The 19,409-nt window shown below is 26.2% G+C and overlaps 1 protein-coding gene across 1 annotated transcript in view; it reads right to left on the reverse strand.

Moving 5' to 3' along the window:
• Positions 1-19,409, reverse strand: part of LOC111624487 (pecanex-like protein 1) — a 161,116-nt gene that overhangs the window by 41,578 nt on the left and 100,129 nt on the right. Inside the window, exons 14-21 of the mRNA XM_023367334.1 lie at positions 18,322-18,768; positions 16,370-16,523; positions 8,896-8,928; positions 7,243-7,417; positions 6,830-6,940; positions 3,519-3,610; positions 922-1,028; positions 392-504 (exon numbers count right to left, since the gene is read on the reverse strand). Of these exons, the coding sequence (XP_023223102.1) occupies positions 392-504; positions 922-1,028; positions 3,519-3,610; positions 6,830-6,940; positions 7,243-7,417; positions 8,896-8,928; positions 16,370-16,523; positions 18,322-18,768 (1,232 nt within the window). The remainder of the gene's footprint in view (positions 1-391; positions 505-921; positions 1,029-3,518; positions 3,611-6,829; positions 6,941-7,242; positions 7,418-8,895; positions 8,929-16,369; positions 16,524-18,321; positions 18,769-19,409) is intronic.

The raw sequence follows: 19,409 nt of genomic DNA on the forward strand, positions 1-19,409 counted from the left end.
AATACAATTAATAAAAACTAAACTATAATATGGTTGCTGTCTATTGGTTCTTGTATATGAAACATTTCTTTAATCCAAAAGTGTGAAGCAATCTACCAAATAAGTTTTGGATTAAAGAGACGTTTCATATACAAGAAAAATTAATAAAAATAGAAAAATAATATACAGCAGGGTTCCGTACAATGAGCAAATAAAGCAAGCAACACCCTCAAATTATGTCAATCAGAGGTATATGTTCTTTTTTTTTTTTTTTTAACTTGTAGGCTAAGGTTTAAACTTTCATAAATCATGTGATAATGCATAATAAATCCCCCACATTGTACAGGACTCTACTATATAAAATACCAGCATATTAAAATGTTGAAAAATGATGAGAGAATTTGTTGATTACTTACTACAGTATTTCCTAATTTTTGTGGTAATGGATCAATTAATTCGGTACCATCTTCTTTTTTATTTTTATCAGATGTTTCTTCAGACCAGAGATGTCGTTTTAATAAACTCCTAAAAAAGTTTTAAATTTATGATTCTTGTAAAATACTTATATGTATATTTATAATTGTGCTAAATTTGTGAAATATTTCTTTATGACAATTGTTTATCATAAAAACATTAAATATATAAATATAATAAAATAAGCAACATTTTTAATAAAAGATATATTTTTAGCCAAATATTCGATCATTCTCATCTTAAAACAACCCATTTAACATATTTGTTGTTCTACACAATTTTATTATATAATTTAAGAATTTTATTTATTTTAAATAATAAACATGTTCCTTCTAAATTGTTATAACAAATTTAAAAAAATGTAGTATGAGAAATACTTAAACAAAAAATAAATATTTGATTTTAACAATAAATAATTTAATAACAATATTTTCAATAGAAAATTTTGAATGAAACAATTATTCCTACCATAATACTGTTGGATCACTTGAACTTCTACTTAAATGATAACAAAGAGATACGAGCAATCCACAATAAATAGAGAACATTAAATGTTGACTGGGATTGTTATTTTCCTAAAGTAGATTTTTAAATATTTTTTAATGATTAATATGATTAAATATTAAATATAACATTATTTATAATTTTATATTAAATAGTGACAATTTCTATGAGTTATAATTAATTACTTTATAATAACACTAAAATTAAAAGTTATAGAGTCTTCATACATATTGTATATTCCTATTAAAACAACATTTAAAATTTATTTCTAAATAGAACTATCATTTTTAATCCTATCCTTTCAATAAATTCATCACTCTCATATATGTGAAAAGGAATGTTCATAAGACTATATTATAACTATATAATGCCATCATCATCTAGTTTATATATATGTTATATAATTGTATCTAGTCATCTAATAAAAATCTGATTAGAATTAAAATATTTAAAAATTTTCAATTTTAAAATATTTTTATTTAAAATAATTTAATTTCTCTCTACTAAGAGCATTAATCTTATGATCCAAGAGAATATATGTATTTTAATAATTTACTATCACTACTAGGTGCTTATAATACATATATTACAACAAATTATCAACACAATAACAATTATTATTGTTATATTCCATGTAGGCTATACTCTATCAACACAATATTATTGTTATTGTGTTGATAGAGTGTAGCCTACATGGAATATATAGGGTGTTTCAAAAGTAATGTGCCATAGGGGATTGTGTGTAGTGTACCAGTTATATAATGCATCATTTCAAGTCTGCAATACTGTCAAATGGAAATAAATTGCACAAACTTCATGTGTGTGGTTGAACTGCTTTCAACTAATGTAGCCCAAATGCATAATTCTGCAACTCACAACTAAGTATGTTGTGAAGATTGAACTTGTTCTGTTTAATATATGAAATATTACCAGTTTTTTTTTTATTATTGTTGTGCTTAATTTTATTTAAATAAAACTAAAAATAACATAAAAAAAACTGGTAATGTTGTGTGTTCCTGCTTTCATCTACTTATCAAGTATTTAAAAAAAAAAAAAGCTTTACAATTATGCAGCAGGACCTACATTAGTTGAAAATGGTTTAACCACATACATGAATTTTGGCAATTAAATTCCATTTGATAGTACTGCAGACCTGAAATGACGCATTGTATAATCAGTACAATAAACACTTATCCCTGATGCATTGTCTGCAAGTGTGTCTACAAAATCTCCTGTGATGCATTTCTTCCTGAAAAACCACTAGGCACCAATAAACAGATTGGTGCCTAGTGCTTTGAAAAACCAAAGTTAAGGCATAACTACAGAAAACAAAAATGTTTTGTTTATGTGCTGTTCATGTATGTATTTGTGTTTAAAAATTTCCTGACAATATGATGCATGTTTAGTATGGCAGCCTTCTATAGTATGATGTATGTGTTGTTATGAAACCCTAATGTTTCAAGACCTTTTGTATAGTGTATGTGGTATAATCTTGTGCAAAGAAGGATTACTGGCATAATACTTATCTCATCCATTTTTTATAAGCATTTTATTTTGTGGATGAGTTCTGACTGTTTATTAATTTTTCAGTTTTTTTCAATGATGTATTTTGTATATTATGGGTGTTTGGTACACTAACATTTCTATGGTGTGTAATTTTGTTTTGTATGTCAATGCATGTAACATATGGTCTTCTAATGTATTGTTTCATCTTTGATTATAACACTATAACACAGTCATAGTATATTTTATGTGCCATTTTCTAAGATTAGCTGAGGAGTGTATTTGTAGTATGGTTTCTGACTAGAAATTTATGTTTGTTGCAAGATTTTGATGTATTATAATCGCTATTTGGTTATGTTGATGTAAGTAGTTAGTGTTAAAAGCTTGCAACGTGATGTGATGTTCGTATCATCCACTAATTCATCCACTGACTTAGAAAGACAATTTCAGATTTTCCAAGCTTCCCAAATTATTACTGATCTAGGTCTTGGATATATTTAAAATAATCTTGCTCTTCTTTTCTAATGTTATGGCAATAGTCTCGTGCTTGATGTGGGATTTTATACAAGTGAGTATTGTGTCTTAAGATGCACTTTCTGTAGTTTCTTGTATTTATGACTTTGGTCTTGTATTGCAATGATGAATCCTTCTGTCTTTCCAATGATGAATCCTTCTGTCTTTCCAAAGAGACAACCATGAGTCAATCACCAGGTTGTTGTAGTTTTGTCAATGTGTTCTTAGCTGAGATTGTTAATGTGCTTATTATGGAGCTCCTTCCAAACCCAAGACTGCATGTTGCAGTCTGCACATTTTATGTATTGTATTAGATCTAGGTCAGTGCTGTGTAAGTTTAATAGTATTAACTTGACCATTTCTCAAAAATGATTAAGTTAATGAATAAAAATAGAAAAATTATTAATACGTTTGTAAAATATATAATGGCAATATTTATTTCACGTTCAACAATAAGATCTGATTTATTTGCAAAATCCATTGTTTATGAGTATAAATAAAACCTTAAATAATAAAATTAATTTTTATGTGAATATTAAACTTACTTTTAGAGCACTATATGCAAATCCATAAAGAAACGTTACAGCTGAACAGCTCCTAACTATACAATACACAGCAGATATCAGGCCAGTACTAGCTGCATATAAATATTTAAGAAAATTACCATTAAAATAATATATACAAAATAAATTTATTTATTTTAAATTTCTTTATTTATAGACTAAATTTGTTATTATAAACTTAATTTTCTTTGATCATATTCAAAGAGATGAGAAAAAAAAAAGCTTAATTCTGGAAACCAAGAATACATACAATAACATACTACCAATAAATAGTAGAATGCTATAAAAGTGTATTAAAGAGCACTATGACTGTATATAGTCACTGTTATAGCTCTTTAATATTGTCTTTATGCTACAAAAAATTGAATTTGTTATGAAAAGTAATAGACATACAATACAAAAACAGAATTATATGCTAATGTAATTTTAAAAAATTTTTTGAATTATTTAGAGTAGATGGACAAAATTTTACATATCTTTTTATCATCATCTTCTAAAGACACACACCAAATATCCAAATATCATCCTGATCAATTAATCCAAATATAAGTTATGCAAAAATAGTCATTCCTGAGTGGTGCAAAATTATATGCAGGTAAGTACAAATAGATTACTATGGTAAAAATACACAAATTTTTAATGCATAATGCTGAAGGTAAGTGGATACTGCATTTTTCTTTACTTAAAAATCAGAGTGTAAGTTGCAGCTTAACCTGTCCTGTGTTGTTCCTGAAAATTTTCGTGTTGACCTCATCGACCTGCATGGGTGATCCCAAATATTTTTGTGTCTGCATCAGAACATTTTTGATACTATTGATAGATGTTGCTATGCGTCACAATTTTTATATTAAAATGAACTTTTAAAATATAAATTTTTTTTTGTTTTTATATTTTTCAATATATTTATTTTCTTTGTGAAACATAAAAAAATAATTTTTAATGACACAGTAAACACAATTATTATTTTAAAAAAAATTTGTTAGGCTTAACATCAACGAAAATTCAACATGACGTCACACGCAACAGAGAAGAATTTCAACATCGAATGGGTTAAACTTTGAGTACAAAGGTGCTAACTGTTAAAAAGATGAAATTGATGGTTTACACTCAAATGGCAAGTCAATAAGTGTAATATTTGCTACCATTCAATGCTCTAGAGATGTCATTACAAAATACAACAACAATCCAGATAATTATCACAGTAAGAAATGAAGTGGAAGGTCATCTTCATCTTCATCTTCAAGCCTTGACAGAAAAATGATTTGATGAGCTGCTAGTACCGTGTTTCCCCGAAAATAAGACAGTGTCTTATATTAATTTTTGCTCTGAAAAATGCGCTAGGTCTTATTTTCAGGGAATGTCTTATTTTTTCCAGGAAGAAGAATTCACATTTATTATTGAACAAAAAAATTTCCAAGTCGAACTTAGACGAGAGTGACGTATATCCGGTGTGTCGAACTGTCGCCTTTTTATAGCGTCAACATCGGACTCGATGACCAATTAGTGCTTACTGAACCGTAGCACTATGCAAATGTCATGTGGCGTGATTCCCGGCCGACCAATTAGCCATCACCAGCCGTAACGTTATGCAAATCTGTGATTCCCAAGCCATAGTCTTATGCAAATCATGCCGTGTGGCGTAATTGTCTGCTGACCAATCAGTGGCTGTACTTTCAAAAAAGCCAATGGCCACTTTCAACCATCTGTCGATGACTGTTATGACTAAAAAAAATTCGCTAGGTCTTACTTTTGGAGGGAGGTCTTATATTCCGCAATTCAGCAAAATCTGTGCTAGGTCTTATTTTCTGCGGATGTCTTATTTTCGGGGAAACACGGTAATAGCAATATTACTGCAAATCAAATTCTGTTTCAAAATAGACCATTTGAAGAGTGATCTTCTCATCTAAAATATTCAAAAAAGACAATCAAGCCTGTCTGAAAGATCATAAAATAGCAAGAGTAGAATGAGCAAAGACAAAGATAAGTTGGACAGCTGAGTGATGAGAAATCATTTTCAGTGATGTAAAATGTTCAACTTGGGTAGCCCGGATGGGTATTAACACTATTGCCATAACATCAGAAAAGAAGAGCAAGATTATTTTAAATATATCCAAGACCTGGATCAGTAATAATTTGGAAAGCTTGGAAAATCTGAAATTGTCTTTCTAAGTCAGTGGATGAATACAATAGCATATCAGAAATTGCTAGCACAACATATCCTTTCTATTGGAAAAAAAATCAGAAGAGCAAAACAGAAATTATGACATGATGATGCTCCCATACATACTTATATAAGTGATGTTGAAAGCAAATGGTGGTTTTCATCAAACAACATCAGTATAATTGACTGGCCAGCACTCTCTCCTGACCCAAACCCTATCAAAAATCTATGGGGCATCAAAATGAAAAACAGTTCTAAACAGGTGGAGAGTTGAAATTAGCTATCACAAGAGAGTGGCAGAAATCAGTGTTAGAGGACTGCAAAATTTAATTATTTCAATGCCAAAGGATATATTTGCAATTATTCCCAAACACAGAAAATGAGGAGTGTATTTGTAGTATGGTTTCTGACTAGAAATTTATGTTTGTTGCAAGATTTTGATGTATTATAATCGCTATTTGGTTATGTTGATGTAAGTAGTTAGTGTTAAAAGCTTGCAACGTGATGTGATGTTCGTATCATCCACTAATTCATCCACTGNTGACCCAAACCCTATCAAAAATCTATGGGGCATCAAAATGAAAAACAGTTCTAAACAGGTGGAGAGTTGAAATTAGCTATCACAAGAGAGTGGCATAAATCAGTGTTAGAGGACTGCAAAATTTAATTATTTCAATGCCAAAGGATATATTTGCAATTATTCCCAAACACAGAAAATTGATAAATGTATAAATATTTTTTTTCATTTGCAATTCAGTGAATAAATAGAATTTTGCACCATCTTCAAATGGCTATTTTTGTGTAATTAATGTTTGGATTAATCAGTTAGGATGATATTTGGTGTAAGTCATTAGAAGACAATGCTAAATAATTATGTAAAATTTTGTCGATCTAATCTAAATAATTCAAAAGATTTTAAAAAAAAAATTACACTGTATAATTCTGCACCTTACTGTATACATGATAAAATGTTATTTTAACAAAAAATAATTTAGTTAATCAGACAAAAAGAAAAAAAAAGTTGAAATGTTTTCTGAAAAAAAATACTGTTTTATTAAAAATTGTTTATTGCTATACAATTTTAAGTAAATTATGTTAATATTTTTAAATTTCTATATTATAAGCTTCATACCTGTTCCACCAAACAGATGTATATCTATTTGTTCTAAAAAATATATCAGAAAAGTATTAACTTGAGGTAGAAGTCCAAGGCTGAAGATTATTGGAAAAAATAATGTAAATGCTGTAATAATAATAAAGAATTAAAAATTAATCAAATATAATACATTTTTGTAATTTTTGATATATATACATATATATATATTTTTTAATTGTCAAATTCTATACTCTTCTACTAAAAATTAGTGTTTTAATATTTTACATTAAAGAATGTTTAAAATATAGAAAGTCAAATAGTTCAAACTTATAAATCTAAAGTCATGAAATTAAACAATTAAATTATTCAGTAATATCATGTTTAATAGATATTTAAAATATTTATGCATAATTGTTTTAATACACTATTAGTTAACTAAAATTACTTACTAACAAGAACATCTCGAACCCATTCAAGTATTTCTCTGCTAGTGAATACTATTCCATATAGACTTAAAGATGAATAAGGTTCCTTTATTTCCAAGCAGAATTGTAGAACAATCAATAAAAAACAACATAAACAAAAATAAACAGGACGGCTGTATAAAACAAGACGGTTGTAACCCTGAAATAAAATATATATCAAATGTACTCCTTAAATAATTTCATATCTTTCAGTAAATATATAATAAAATAATAATATTTTATTAAGAGTTCATAAACTCAAACCAATTAACTAAATATTACCAAATTTTTATAGTAATGTTTGATTACTTGACTCATAAGCCAAGTCAAGTAATTTGAAATTTTATATATTTATATATACATATAAATTATTAAATTTATAAAAAAAATTAAATAAATAAATTAGAAGTTTTTAGTGTTTTTATAGTTATAACTGAAAGCATGCTATTCTTTAATAAAGAAGACAATAAAAGAATGTAACAGAAATTTTAAAATGACTTCAAACTTTTCTTTAGGGAAATTAATAAAAAATACTTATTTTGTAACTAAACAAACATATATAGTAATTAGTAAATATTTCTTAATGTCTTCAGAATATTTCAATAATAGTTTATAATTTCTATATATAATGTCTCTTTAATCCAAAAAACAAATTTGGTAGACGATCTCACAGCTTTCTGGTTATGTAAAATTTTTATATTATTTCTATTAATTTGACATTTTCTGTTTTTTGTGTGAATGTATTGTGAGTGTATCATGGAGAGTTATTGTATCCAAGCCAAACAACTACATCATGCTCTTTTATTCTTACTTCCAATAAATGACTAGTTTCACTTAAATAAATTTTATGATTTTGACAGTTACACTCTATTTTATAAACTATCCTTGCCTTTTTAAGATTATCTACATTATTGTTATGTTGTTTATTAATGTTTTTATAAATGTTATTGATATTTTATTGACCATACTAATATTATCCTTTTTAAGGAAATTGATGTTTTTTATGAAATTTTTAAATAGAATTATATATTTTTATGTAATTAAGTGTGTTAAGCCATTGTAATTTATTGTATAAAAATTTTTTATATAAAATAGTAGACTGTTGTGTATATTCATGGAAGATGCAATTGTAGAAAAAAAAATTTAATTTATGTCTTTATATAATAAATACATAAGTGGTTTGTAATGTAAAAAATATTTTTTTGTAATATCTGAGTAATGTCGTGCCTCTAATTATATTGTTGTTTTTTTCGTACAGCACTGAAGAGGGGTTGGGAACTTAAATCAACCCGAAATGCATTTGTAGTCCAATTTACAAAATAAAGCTGTTTCTAACCAGAAAGCTATGAGATCATCTACCAAACTTATTTTTTGGATTAAAGAGATGTTATATATAGAAATTGAATAAACAGCAACCATATTACAGTGAATAGTTTATAAGTTCATGTGTCCATATTAAAATTGTATAGTAATAATGCATAATGAAAAATTAAACTTAATAAAGTACAATTATTTATTAAATTATCTAATATTTTACTAAATTGCATATATCAATAATATGATTTAAATAATACTGTAATTAATTATGATATAAATACATTTTTTTAAGTTAGAGTATAATATATAAATACAACTTACATGTGTTGGAGAAGAAGCATCAGGCTGAACACTCTAAAATTAAAAACCGGATTTTAAAATTTATTATTGTATAAATTTATTTTAATTTTGCTCTAAATTTACTCAATTGTATATAATATAAAATAATTTCATCATTAAAACTAATTATTTTCATTTATTAAAAATATATACACCAATCGTTATGTAGCAATAGAGTAATGCAGTGTGAAGTTGATATTATAGCATATATTCATTTTTAAAAAAACTTATATGCTATTTAATGTATTTATTATTTAGTAAATACAGTCTTACAAATTCATAATAAAATTTGTATCATTTTATATAATTAAAATCATCATCATAAAAAAATTTATTATGTTAATAATAAATTTATATTATTATAAATTATAATCATATAAAATATCTTATATATGTTACCGGCCAAACCTGATTTCAGGCCAAACTAGTTTATCCTACGCATGTCAGGATATACTAGTTTAGCCTAGGATAATCTATTTTGGCCTAAATACTTTAGGCTTAACTAGTTTGACTTAGGCCGAACTGATTTATGTACTACAAATAAGTGCCAGTGTAAAAAAAAAATTATTTTGTGTAATTTGAAATGCCACCACAGTACACCCAGTGGTTAGAGTGTAACCCCAATGGCAGTGCTTCAGTTAGGTTGGTTTGGTTAGGTTAACTACATTTATAGTACAAGTTTCCTGTTTTTTCTTTTGTACAAGAACTACCATGAATCAATAACTAGTGACGTTAAACAATGGGTGGCCTGCCAGCAGTACCCTCGAATAGTTTGGACTATTCGTGCCGGGAGCACGAATAGTCCGAAGTGCCACCATTGGGGTTACCTAGGTACACTTTAACCCACCCTGTAAAAATAAATAAAAGATTAAATATTTTATATGTTACACTAAGAAACACAAACAAGTTCATTTTTAATTTTAGTTTGACTTTAAAAGTTATTTTGTTTGAATTTTTGAAACATTTTTGAAAGTTAATTACCTTTAAAGGTGCAAAGCTTAATTAAAAAAAATACAAACTGATAAGTACTGATTAGCTTATTTTTATTTTATAGTGTTGTACAAGTGTTGTGTCACTTCTAATCAATACCGTTTTTTATAATTAAGTAAGATTAAGTAGACTATGTATGAATAAATATTGTTCATCTAATTGATTGCCTTTTAATTATATTTTAACCATTAATATACTTAAATCAGGCCTGGCCAATCCGCGGCCCATCACATTAAATTGTGTGGCATGCTAAGTGATATTATATATCTATTAAAACTTTCATTTTCCGTTTTGTGATATCTGACATTATTGTAATATTGTAATACAGTGGAACCTCGGTATACGATCTTAATCCATTCCTGATGTTTGGACTTATACCAAACCAACCTTTCCCATAAGAAGTAATGTAAAAATGATTAGTCCGTTCTCACGTAAAAAAAAATGGCTGGCTTTAAACACCTCGCTTTCCTGGCTAGTTCCCGCTTGATTTTTCACGAAATTAGCATGTATCTTTTTAGCTTTCTCGCAAATAATTGCTTCTGATACGCTGTCGCCAGCACACGTTTTTCAGTTATCCAAAGCAAAAGAAATTTCTCGACATGATCTAATGTCTTCGATCTCTGTTTAGAAATTGATTTAACCCCTTTTGCAACGTTAGCAGATTTAATAACGTCTTTATTTTTCACGATTGTCGATATCGTCGTTCTCAGAATACGGCATGCAACAATTAAAATCTCGAACATGCGTGCCACCTTCATATTTCTCAACAATCTCTTTTTTCAGTTCCATTGTGATTCTAGTCATTTTTTTAGTTTTATGTTGTTTTCATTTGCCTTTTTGCAATTCATGACTCATAAAAATAATAAAATTTTACATACAAATTAAAACCAGAAGAAAATTAACCAAGTTATAAACCATTGCACCGCGAATGTCTAGTCTGGTCTAGTACACCGATAGTGCTACTTGTTCATAGATGGCGCATATAATTGAATTAAGTCATATACTGAGCAAAATTTATTTCGTCCAAACAGGACGTATTCTAAAGCAGACATATACCAAGGTACCACTGTATTGTTATTGTAATATTTAACATTTTAAAATAATATGAACTTTTGTTTTTATTGTCACAACTAGATGCATAGACAGACACTGGGCATTTCTACATCATCTGAATAAAGATGATGTAGAAATGCCCAGTGTCTATCTATGCACTTAGTCGTGATGATAAAAACAGATAAAACAAGACATGGTTTCAGAATACATAATATGAATTTTTAATACAAGTAGTAATAATAAGTAATATTTATGTAAATATTGAAATTTAAAGTAACATGCTAAATTTACATGGAGCTAAAAATTAGGGAAATTAACCATTGACTCAAGAAAACAAAAAATTACAAGTGATATTTTTCCTGGTTATTTGAAAAAACAAAATACAGTTTGCCAGACAGGCCAACAGGATATCTACTGGTTTAAAAATTCATGATCCAAAGCCAATTTTTTATACCTTTTATTTACATTTGTTAAAAATAAACTAAAATAGATGAATAATGATGATGATAAATTAAAAACACTACAGCATAATGGATATATATAAAACCAATAAAATAAATTGATACTTTTAATCTGACGATTGTTTGATTTATCATACAGTTTCACAATTAGTGGAGTGACATTGATAGAGAAAATGCAGTATAAAGTAGATTCAAACTGTTATATGATTACAAAACTTTATAAAGATACTTAAGTTAATTTGGATATGGCTACCTAAATATCTGATTGCATAATTTATAAATTGACTCAAATCACATACAACACCTATTTTGTCAAGGAAAATGTTGTATTCTGCTGTTACTTCTCCATATTACAAACACCTCATCAACATATCTTTTGTACAAAATGATATCATTCATGAAGAGAGAGAGTAAGGATATTTTTCTCTAATTTATGTAAAACCAATTTGCACAATAAGGAGTCCCCATAGGGAGCCCAGTTTCAGGCATATTGTGCAAATTAGTCTTATAACAAATTTTTGAACACAATGCTAACGATAATGGGTTGAGTCTCAAATTGAAGCATGAAAGTACAACAAGCATATATTTCTTGGATATTGACATCACATTTAAGAATGGAAATTTATACACAAAAGTTTTCATTAAACCAAAGCATGACCCACTATATATCTTGTCATACTCCAGTGATCCACAAATGTATAAACTTTTGGCTTTTTGACCACTGATCAGAAAGAGCTTTTCTATATTGTATTATCATTAATGATAGAATAAGAGAGCTTAACAAAATTAAAAATATCACCATAACAATAGAATACAAAAAGAAATTGGTCGAAGGTCTCATCAAAAGGTTTAAGGAAGACAAAGGAGGAATGAAAACAAGAAACAGTAAGATATCTAAGTTGACATATAATAAAAACTTAAATAGCATCATGAATGAGATTGCAGATCATAAAGAATCAGAAAAATATAACATAAAAAAAGAACAGTGTTGTATGGGAAAAGACTGACACCATAAAAATGGTGCATTCACCATCATTAGCAATAAATATGGAAAAGTTAGAAATATACAGAAGTAGGGTAATAGACAGGTGTCTGAACACTAGGGATGTTGAAGGGTTACCATCAGCATGGAAACACATTGTGGAGAAAAAACTAAAAGATACCAATTTGTAGATTGCCCTTGGGTCACAGAAATAATCTTTCTATACATTTTTCATATTTGGCTTCTTATTGTATATTTATACATTGTAATTATATTATATGTTTCATATTTTATTATTAATTTGAGTTTGATTTTGTGTAACATTCATCCTTTTAAAGTTGTTTTGTGTTCTTTCATTCATATTTGAATTTGTTTTATTTGAAATTCCATTAGAATGTAATTTAACACTTGAAGATGGCTTGTAGAGCAAGCTGAAAACATTCATGATTATCAAACATTTTCCTTGGCAAAATAAGATGTTGTATGTGATTTACATTACTGCTGAGGGTCTATGCTTGAGAAATTATAAAGTGAATTACATAATTTGAAAAGTCGTGCTTTACAAAAACGTGCTTTACATAATTTGAAAAGTCCGTTAAAAAGCAGATAATTTGAAAATAATTTGTATTTGATTTTTTGCCTGAGGATGATAGCTATTGAAATACAGTATTAATCGTATTTGAATTTTATGCTTCTATATAACCTTATCTTAGCAGCCATATCTTTCTCTTTACCTACTTTAAAAATTGATATATTCATACGTTACCATAATTTCTGTTGTAATGTTTCATTTTCATTTAAATTTGATAATTGATTTTAATAAATACATAATTATTTTCAAAATCATACATAATGCATTCATGCTTTATAAATTCCTAAAACTGTAGATAATTGCACTCCTGAAATATGATTTTTCAGCAATGTTAATTATTATTTATGCATTAGCTTAGTTCACATAGAGTAAAATGCTAGCAAAAATCAGAAAGTAGTGCAAATATTGAATCAACAAAGATATTTCAAGAGAATTTTTCTTCTTCTTTATAAATCAATGGCATTCCAACATATTAAACTTTTCCCTGGCAAAAATATTTACCACTAATTAGAACTACAAATTTCTTAAGAATGAACAAGATTAAAATATGATAATTAGAAACAATATGCTTACTAATTATATTCTTTTAATTGTTAAATTCTCTTCTCAATAAATGCATCAATATCAATTCATTATTAACTACCACTATCTTATTTCAATATTTGTTTTTGCTCACATATCACTGCTCATTTCATTGTTTTCATGTTATGAAATGACATTAAGACTTGAATTCACTAACTTGTAAGTGAAAGTAAATTATTTTTCAATTCTGGTTTTGCTAGCAAAGTCTATCTGAACTAATTTGTCAAAACTTCATTTATGATGTAAAATAAGATTTACCAAATTAATATGAATTAGTCTATACAAATATTTCCATAGAAATTTTATTACTAAATAATATATTTGTATTAAAAGGTAGCTGCAGATATCAGGTATCTGATATCCAAGTGTGAATCAGATAAATTTTCCAAGTAATTAACAGCTTTGTACCCAATATCTGATATAAAATAGGTACCTTATGATTAGCATTAATTATTGATAAGGCAGAAGTGATTATTTCTTTTCAGAAACTAGAGAAATTTATTTTGATAATTACTCATAAAAAATTTTATGACCAATTAGCAAAATTCATGACTTTTTTATGATTTACATCATTAGTAGACATTCTGCAGATGATGTTATTTTTTTTTAATATAGGTAAAAATTTTTAGTGAATTTTTGTGCAAATAATTTTCTTTCTAATCATGCATGTAAACTTTCATTACAAATTAATAATTTTAATTTATCTATATAAAAAAAAGCTGAAGCTTTATGTTGGTTAGTACATATGTGTTTACAGAATGTTTATTCAAATTTTAATATATTTTTATATAATAACTAGGGGCTGAATTTGTGTGTTTAAAATCACAATATAGGTGCATACATATGCACTGCTATATGCATAGTAAAATGTCTGAAATACGCATTACGCATGTTAAAAGCACCAGTAATATACATTAAAATTTGTAGGTTAAAATGCATATGTACTTTAAATGTCTAAGATCTAAATTCCTGACTTTCTTAGCAATTCAGCATTAGTTTTATTTTTTTTTTTTTTGCTGTTTTACCCATATTGTCAGTTGAACCAATCTCAATATAATGGAATACTTTGTGTACACTCCATACATAAAAGCTTCACTACATTGCTCACAAGAAATTCTCTAATATTTAATTAAACATTATATCTGCACAAAATTTAAATCTTTCAAAAAATTATTAAATTAATAAAGATAACATTTACAATAATTTTAATCCAATTAATTTAAAGAATTTTGAGAATTTGAAAAATGAGAGATTTCCATGACAATACAAAACTGTTTGTTTGTGGAACTTTAAAAGAATGAAGTTATGATATAAAATAGTTCAAATTTAAAAGATTTAGATTTTCTGTGCTCGTCTGTAGTTGGATGGTGGAATGATATTTCTCATGTGAACTGTATATGCATAAAAAATATTCACTGCACAGACAACAGAAACAGACCAGATCATTTGAAAACTGCACTTGTAATCATGCAAACAACCTATAAAGTTTATAGAGCTTCTATTTAGTCCAAAAAATGATCAATCTGAACAATAAGTAGTAAAAATCATAAATGCCAATAAAATATGCATTATTAAACAACCTTAATTTTTATCTATTTAGACTCAAATAGTGTTTATATTAAGGTTTAAACATCACAACACTTAAACAAAAACATGCACATGCATACACATCTACTCCTTAATAATAATTTGTCTTAGTTTGTGTGAATCTTTGTTTATACTGTAAATTTGTGCCAGGAATGCAATTTCTATGCAAACAGGATTATATTCTATTCTTTTTTAGTTTGTTTATTTGTTCTTACATATATTACTAAACTGATTTAGATTTTAAAATATCTATTATATATAATTTATATGCAGATTATAATAATCATTAATCAATAAAATTTCTTCAAAATAATTTAAAATTTTATTCTATAAATAAAATAATAACTTGATATAAAAGCAAATGTCCTAATTAAAGTATCATTAATTAATATTAATTTAGGCACAATAATCTGCTTAAAATAAAAGTTATAACTTTAGATACTTGACACTTCCATATTGCAACATTACAAATAGAGAATTGTTAAAATTCATGTACTCACAAGCACTTTCAATAGCTTATAGCTATCATCCTCAGGCGAAAAATCAAATACAAATTATTTTCAAATTATCTGCTTTTTAATTAATGGACTTTTCAAATTACATAAAGCACATAGATGGAATTTAGAATAAAATATTAAAATTGAATAATTATAATATTTTTATAGAAACATGCTGTTATGACGTAATCTTCTCCAAAAAATATTTAAATAGCTATTAATGGTGCCATGTTTGGCTGTGGAATAAATTAGATTGCAAAATTATAATTTGGTTTGTTTAAATAATGTAATCCATTTTTGGGAAGATTGCATCATAACAACACGTTTCTATGAAAATATTATAATTATTCAATTTTAATTAATTAATCTTAATCAATTAAAAATTAATTAATTAATTTAAATTCCATCTACGTGCTTTACATAATTTGTAAAGTCCGTTAAGAAGCAGATAATTTGAAAATAATTTGTATTTGATTTTTTGCCTGAGGATGATAGCTATTGAAATTGCTTGCGAGTACATGTGAATTTTAACAAGTTGTTATTTGTAACACTGCAACACGGAAGTGTCAAGTATTTAATCTTTAAAAGCTGGCGTGAAATGTAATTTATTGTCATTAAAGTTATAACTTTTAACTTTCAAAGTTATGTTTCAAAAAATCATGGTAAATTACATTAAATATCCTAGTTACATAAAAATCAGAAATTCTATTACCTTTAATAATGTATACTGACAACTTGCAATAATAAAGCAAAATACAAAACTCCAAATATCTTGAAAAATATCCTGAGATAAACATACTGCTCCAAGTGCAGCTACCAGCACTGCCAACATCACAGATAACATATTCTCTGTTAATGTTAGATTCCTAAAAATAATGTAATTTTATTTAGATAATTTAAATATATATTTATGCTCTTATTTAAATCTAACTAATTTAAATTACAATGTGTAATTTTTCCCCCAAAAAATTATTGTTTTTCTGTAAAGTATGAATTTTTTTTTAAATGTTAATTAGAGACCATTCATAAAATTGAAGAAAATTACATAATTTTTATGAATAATTATTCATAATAATTATGAATTTTTATGAATAATTATTCATAAAAATGTATAGATTAGTAGTTAAATTATAATTTAACTACTAATCTATTGCAACTAAAAAAAAACATATGCCACATATTACATTATTTAGTGTTATTTACTTTAATCATGCTGAATCAATAATAGTTTAATAGCATAGCAACTAAACAGCATATAAGATGCAATTTTCCATGGCTAATAACTCAAATTCCCCAAATTGCCTTCTTAGGCTACAGGTAATTTTACCTATGTCAACACTTTAATTAAATAATAACATTTTTATTCAACATATTATTATTATTATTATTTGATTTTTGCTATAGCTAAATACCTTTTGAATTTATTTTCACTTTTTATCACTATTTATGAAGACTATTTTTTAATGTGAAGAATTCCTTCTGAACTCCTCTTTCTTCCTGATTAATTAAAGTGTAAATTCTAAGTTTACTTCTTTTGTTTTATAAACATAATACAAAAAAAAATAAATAAAATAAAATTGATTCTGTGCACAGAATGGTAAATACACTAAATACTTTTTCCTAGCTATTTGGTGCTGAAATGAACATTATATAACATAAAATATGATAATATGTTATAATAAATAATTTTATAACTAATATTTCATTTTTAAGATAAAGGTAATGAAAAAGCAGAAAACACAATTTTTAACTCTCATAAAAATTTAAAATAAAGAACAAATATTTTTGGATATATTAAGTGCTAAGTCAATTAAATATGATGATAACTGTATTATTAATGAAATCAAACAATTTAAAAAATGAAGAGTTATATTTTAGAAAGAGTGATGGATTTGAATTACAGATATGTATATAAGATTTACATTTAAGAAATATGTTAATAGCACAGATGTATAAATAATGAGTGTGTGTGCAGGAATAAGTATGAATAATTTACACACAGTTAGAATTTATTGAAAGCATAATTTCACTAGCAGACAGACTTTATACTGAACAGTAAAAATCAATTCTTTTGATAAAATACAGCAACAAACTATTATAAAATCTATAATAAAGTATTTAAATATTTTTGAAAAAATATGTTTTTATAGAAAAAATTTTTTGATGGAAATACCTGGACTAGTTACTAATTAATAACGAGTAAATGTTAATGCATAGGAATTCAGACTTCCCTGTCAAATTTATTGCAATTCAATGGAAGTTTATGTTACCTATATTTATTAAGTGTTCTATTTTTATCAAGAATTATATTGAAAAATATCAATGTATTACATTAAGTTATTTTATTACTTTATTTATTTTCTTCTTATCTTTTTTCAGAATCTTCAAAGAACAAAGTGGTGAATACATTTTGTAATAAATTAAATTATTATATGTAAGTTTTGTTCGTTAAGATATATGACATTAATTATTGAATAACCCAATATTTGATAAATAAAAATTGATCAATGTTTAGACTGTCTTATTAATATAAAATTAAAAAAACTCAAATATAAATTTATATTAAAATAATTTCATATAATTTGACTCTTATTCTAAACCAAGTTAGTGTATAGTTTTTGTTAAATTTTGAAATACATAATATAAAATCAAAAACAATCTTACCTGTCCAGCAGGGCAAGTAAAGCTAATCTGTCAAATCTTATTTTTATATATTTAAATGGCATTATCCAAAACTTATAATAAATTTTTGGCTTAGAAGAATGCTGCCTATTTTCAGCAAATCTTATTCTACAACTTGATGCAAGTTCAGTATCAGTTCCCCCTTGAGAACTAGCAGCTTGAGAAAGATTAGAAGTAGTAGGTCCTCCACCCATGTTAATTGTTGCATTTGTTACACTTTGGGTTGCTTGACCAAGTAGAGATTCAGCAAATAACTGAAGAGGAGCACGAGGTATAATGCCTCTTGACCTAAAAGGATTACTAGATGATGGAGGTGGAAATTCTAAGCCAGTGAATGAACTTTGTAATTTTGGTGTGTGCAATACTACTGCAGGACTATCAAGTATGACAGTAGAACCAGAACTTGAAGATGAATGAGATGCAGTTTCCCTAAAACAAAAATAAACTTAAGACTAATATTTACTAAAATGTTATATTTAAATAAAAAATATTTTTAGAAATGAGCATTATAGAAATTCTTATAATATTACATAATATTTCTATTTGAAAATTTACTTCCAAACAAAAAATAATAATATATAAAACAAACAATATATAATTTGTAAAAATTAACAATCTCTCTAGAATAGTATATAAAATTACTGTTGAAAAACTTATATATCACTCCAAAATTTTTGGTAATGATATAATCAATAATTAAAGCTATTAACTATTTACAAATATTTTTTACAATTCAACATACATAAAATCAAAACAACAACAAATCAATATCATATGAAATAGAATGTAGATAATATATTCTGTATCATTAATCCTTAAACAATTCAAAATCAATTATGTGGGAGCCATACAGAAATATTTTTCCTTGTAAGATTAAACAAATACAAACAAAACAGAATAAAAAAAAAAAAAGGAAATCCTTGAAAATACTGTCAAGTTTTGTTAAATCTTGTCAAATCAAATCATCTTACCATAGGAAAAATTTTTAAATTTTAAATCACAATTTCAAAACAACTTGGAGATACTTATTTATTTATAACAAGATACTTATAAAAATAAAATACTTAAAA

Source organism: Centruroides sculpturatus, unplaced genomic scaffold (genome assembly GCF_000671375.1).
Source record: "Centruroides sculpturatus isolate CEXI.00-Female unplaced genomic scaffold, Cexi_2.0 scaffold336, whole genome shotgun sequence".
Classification (NCBI taxonomy): domain Eukaryota; kingdom Metazoa; phylum Arthropoda; class Arachnida; order Scorpiones; family Buthidae; genus Centruroides; species Centruroides sculpturatus.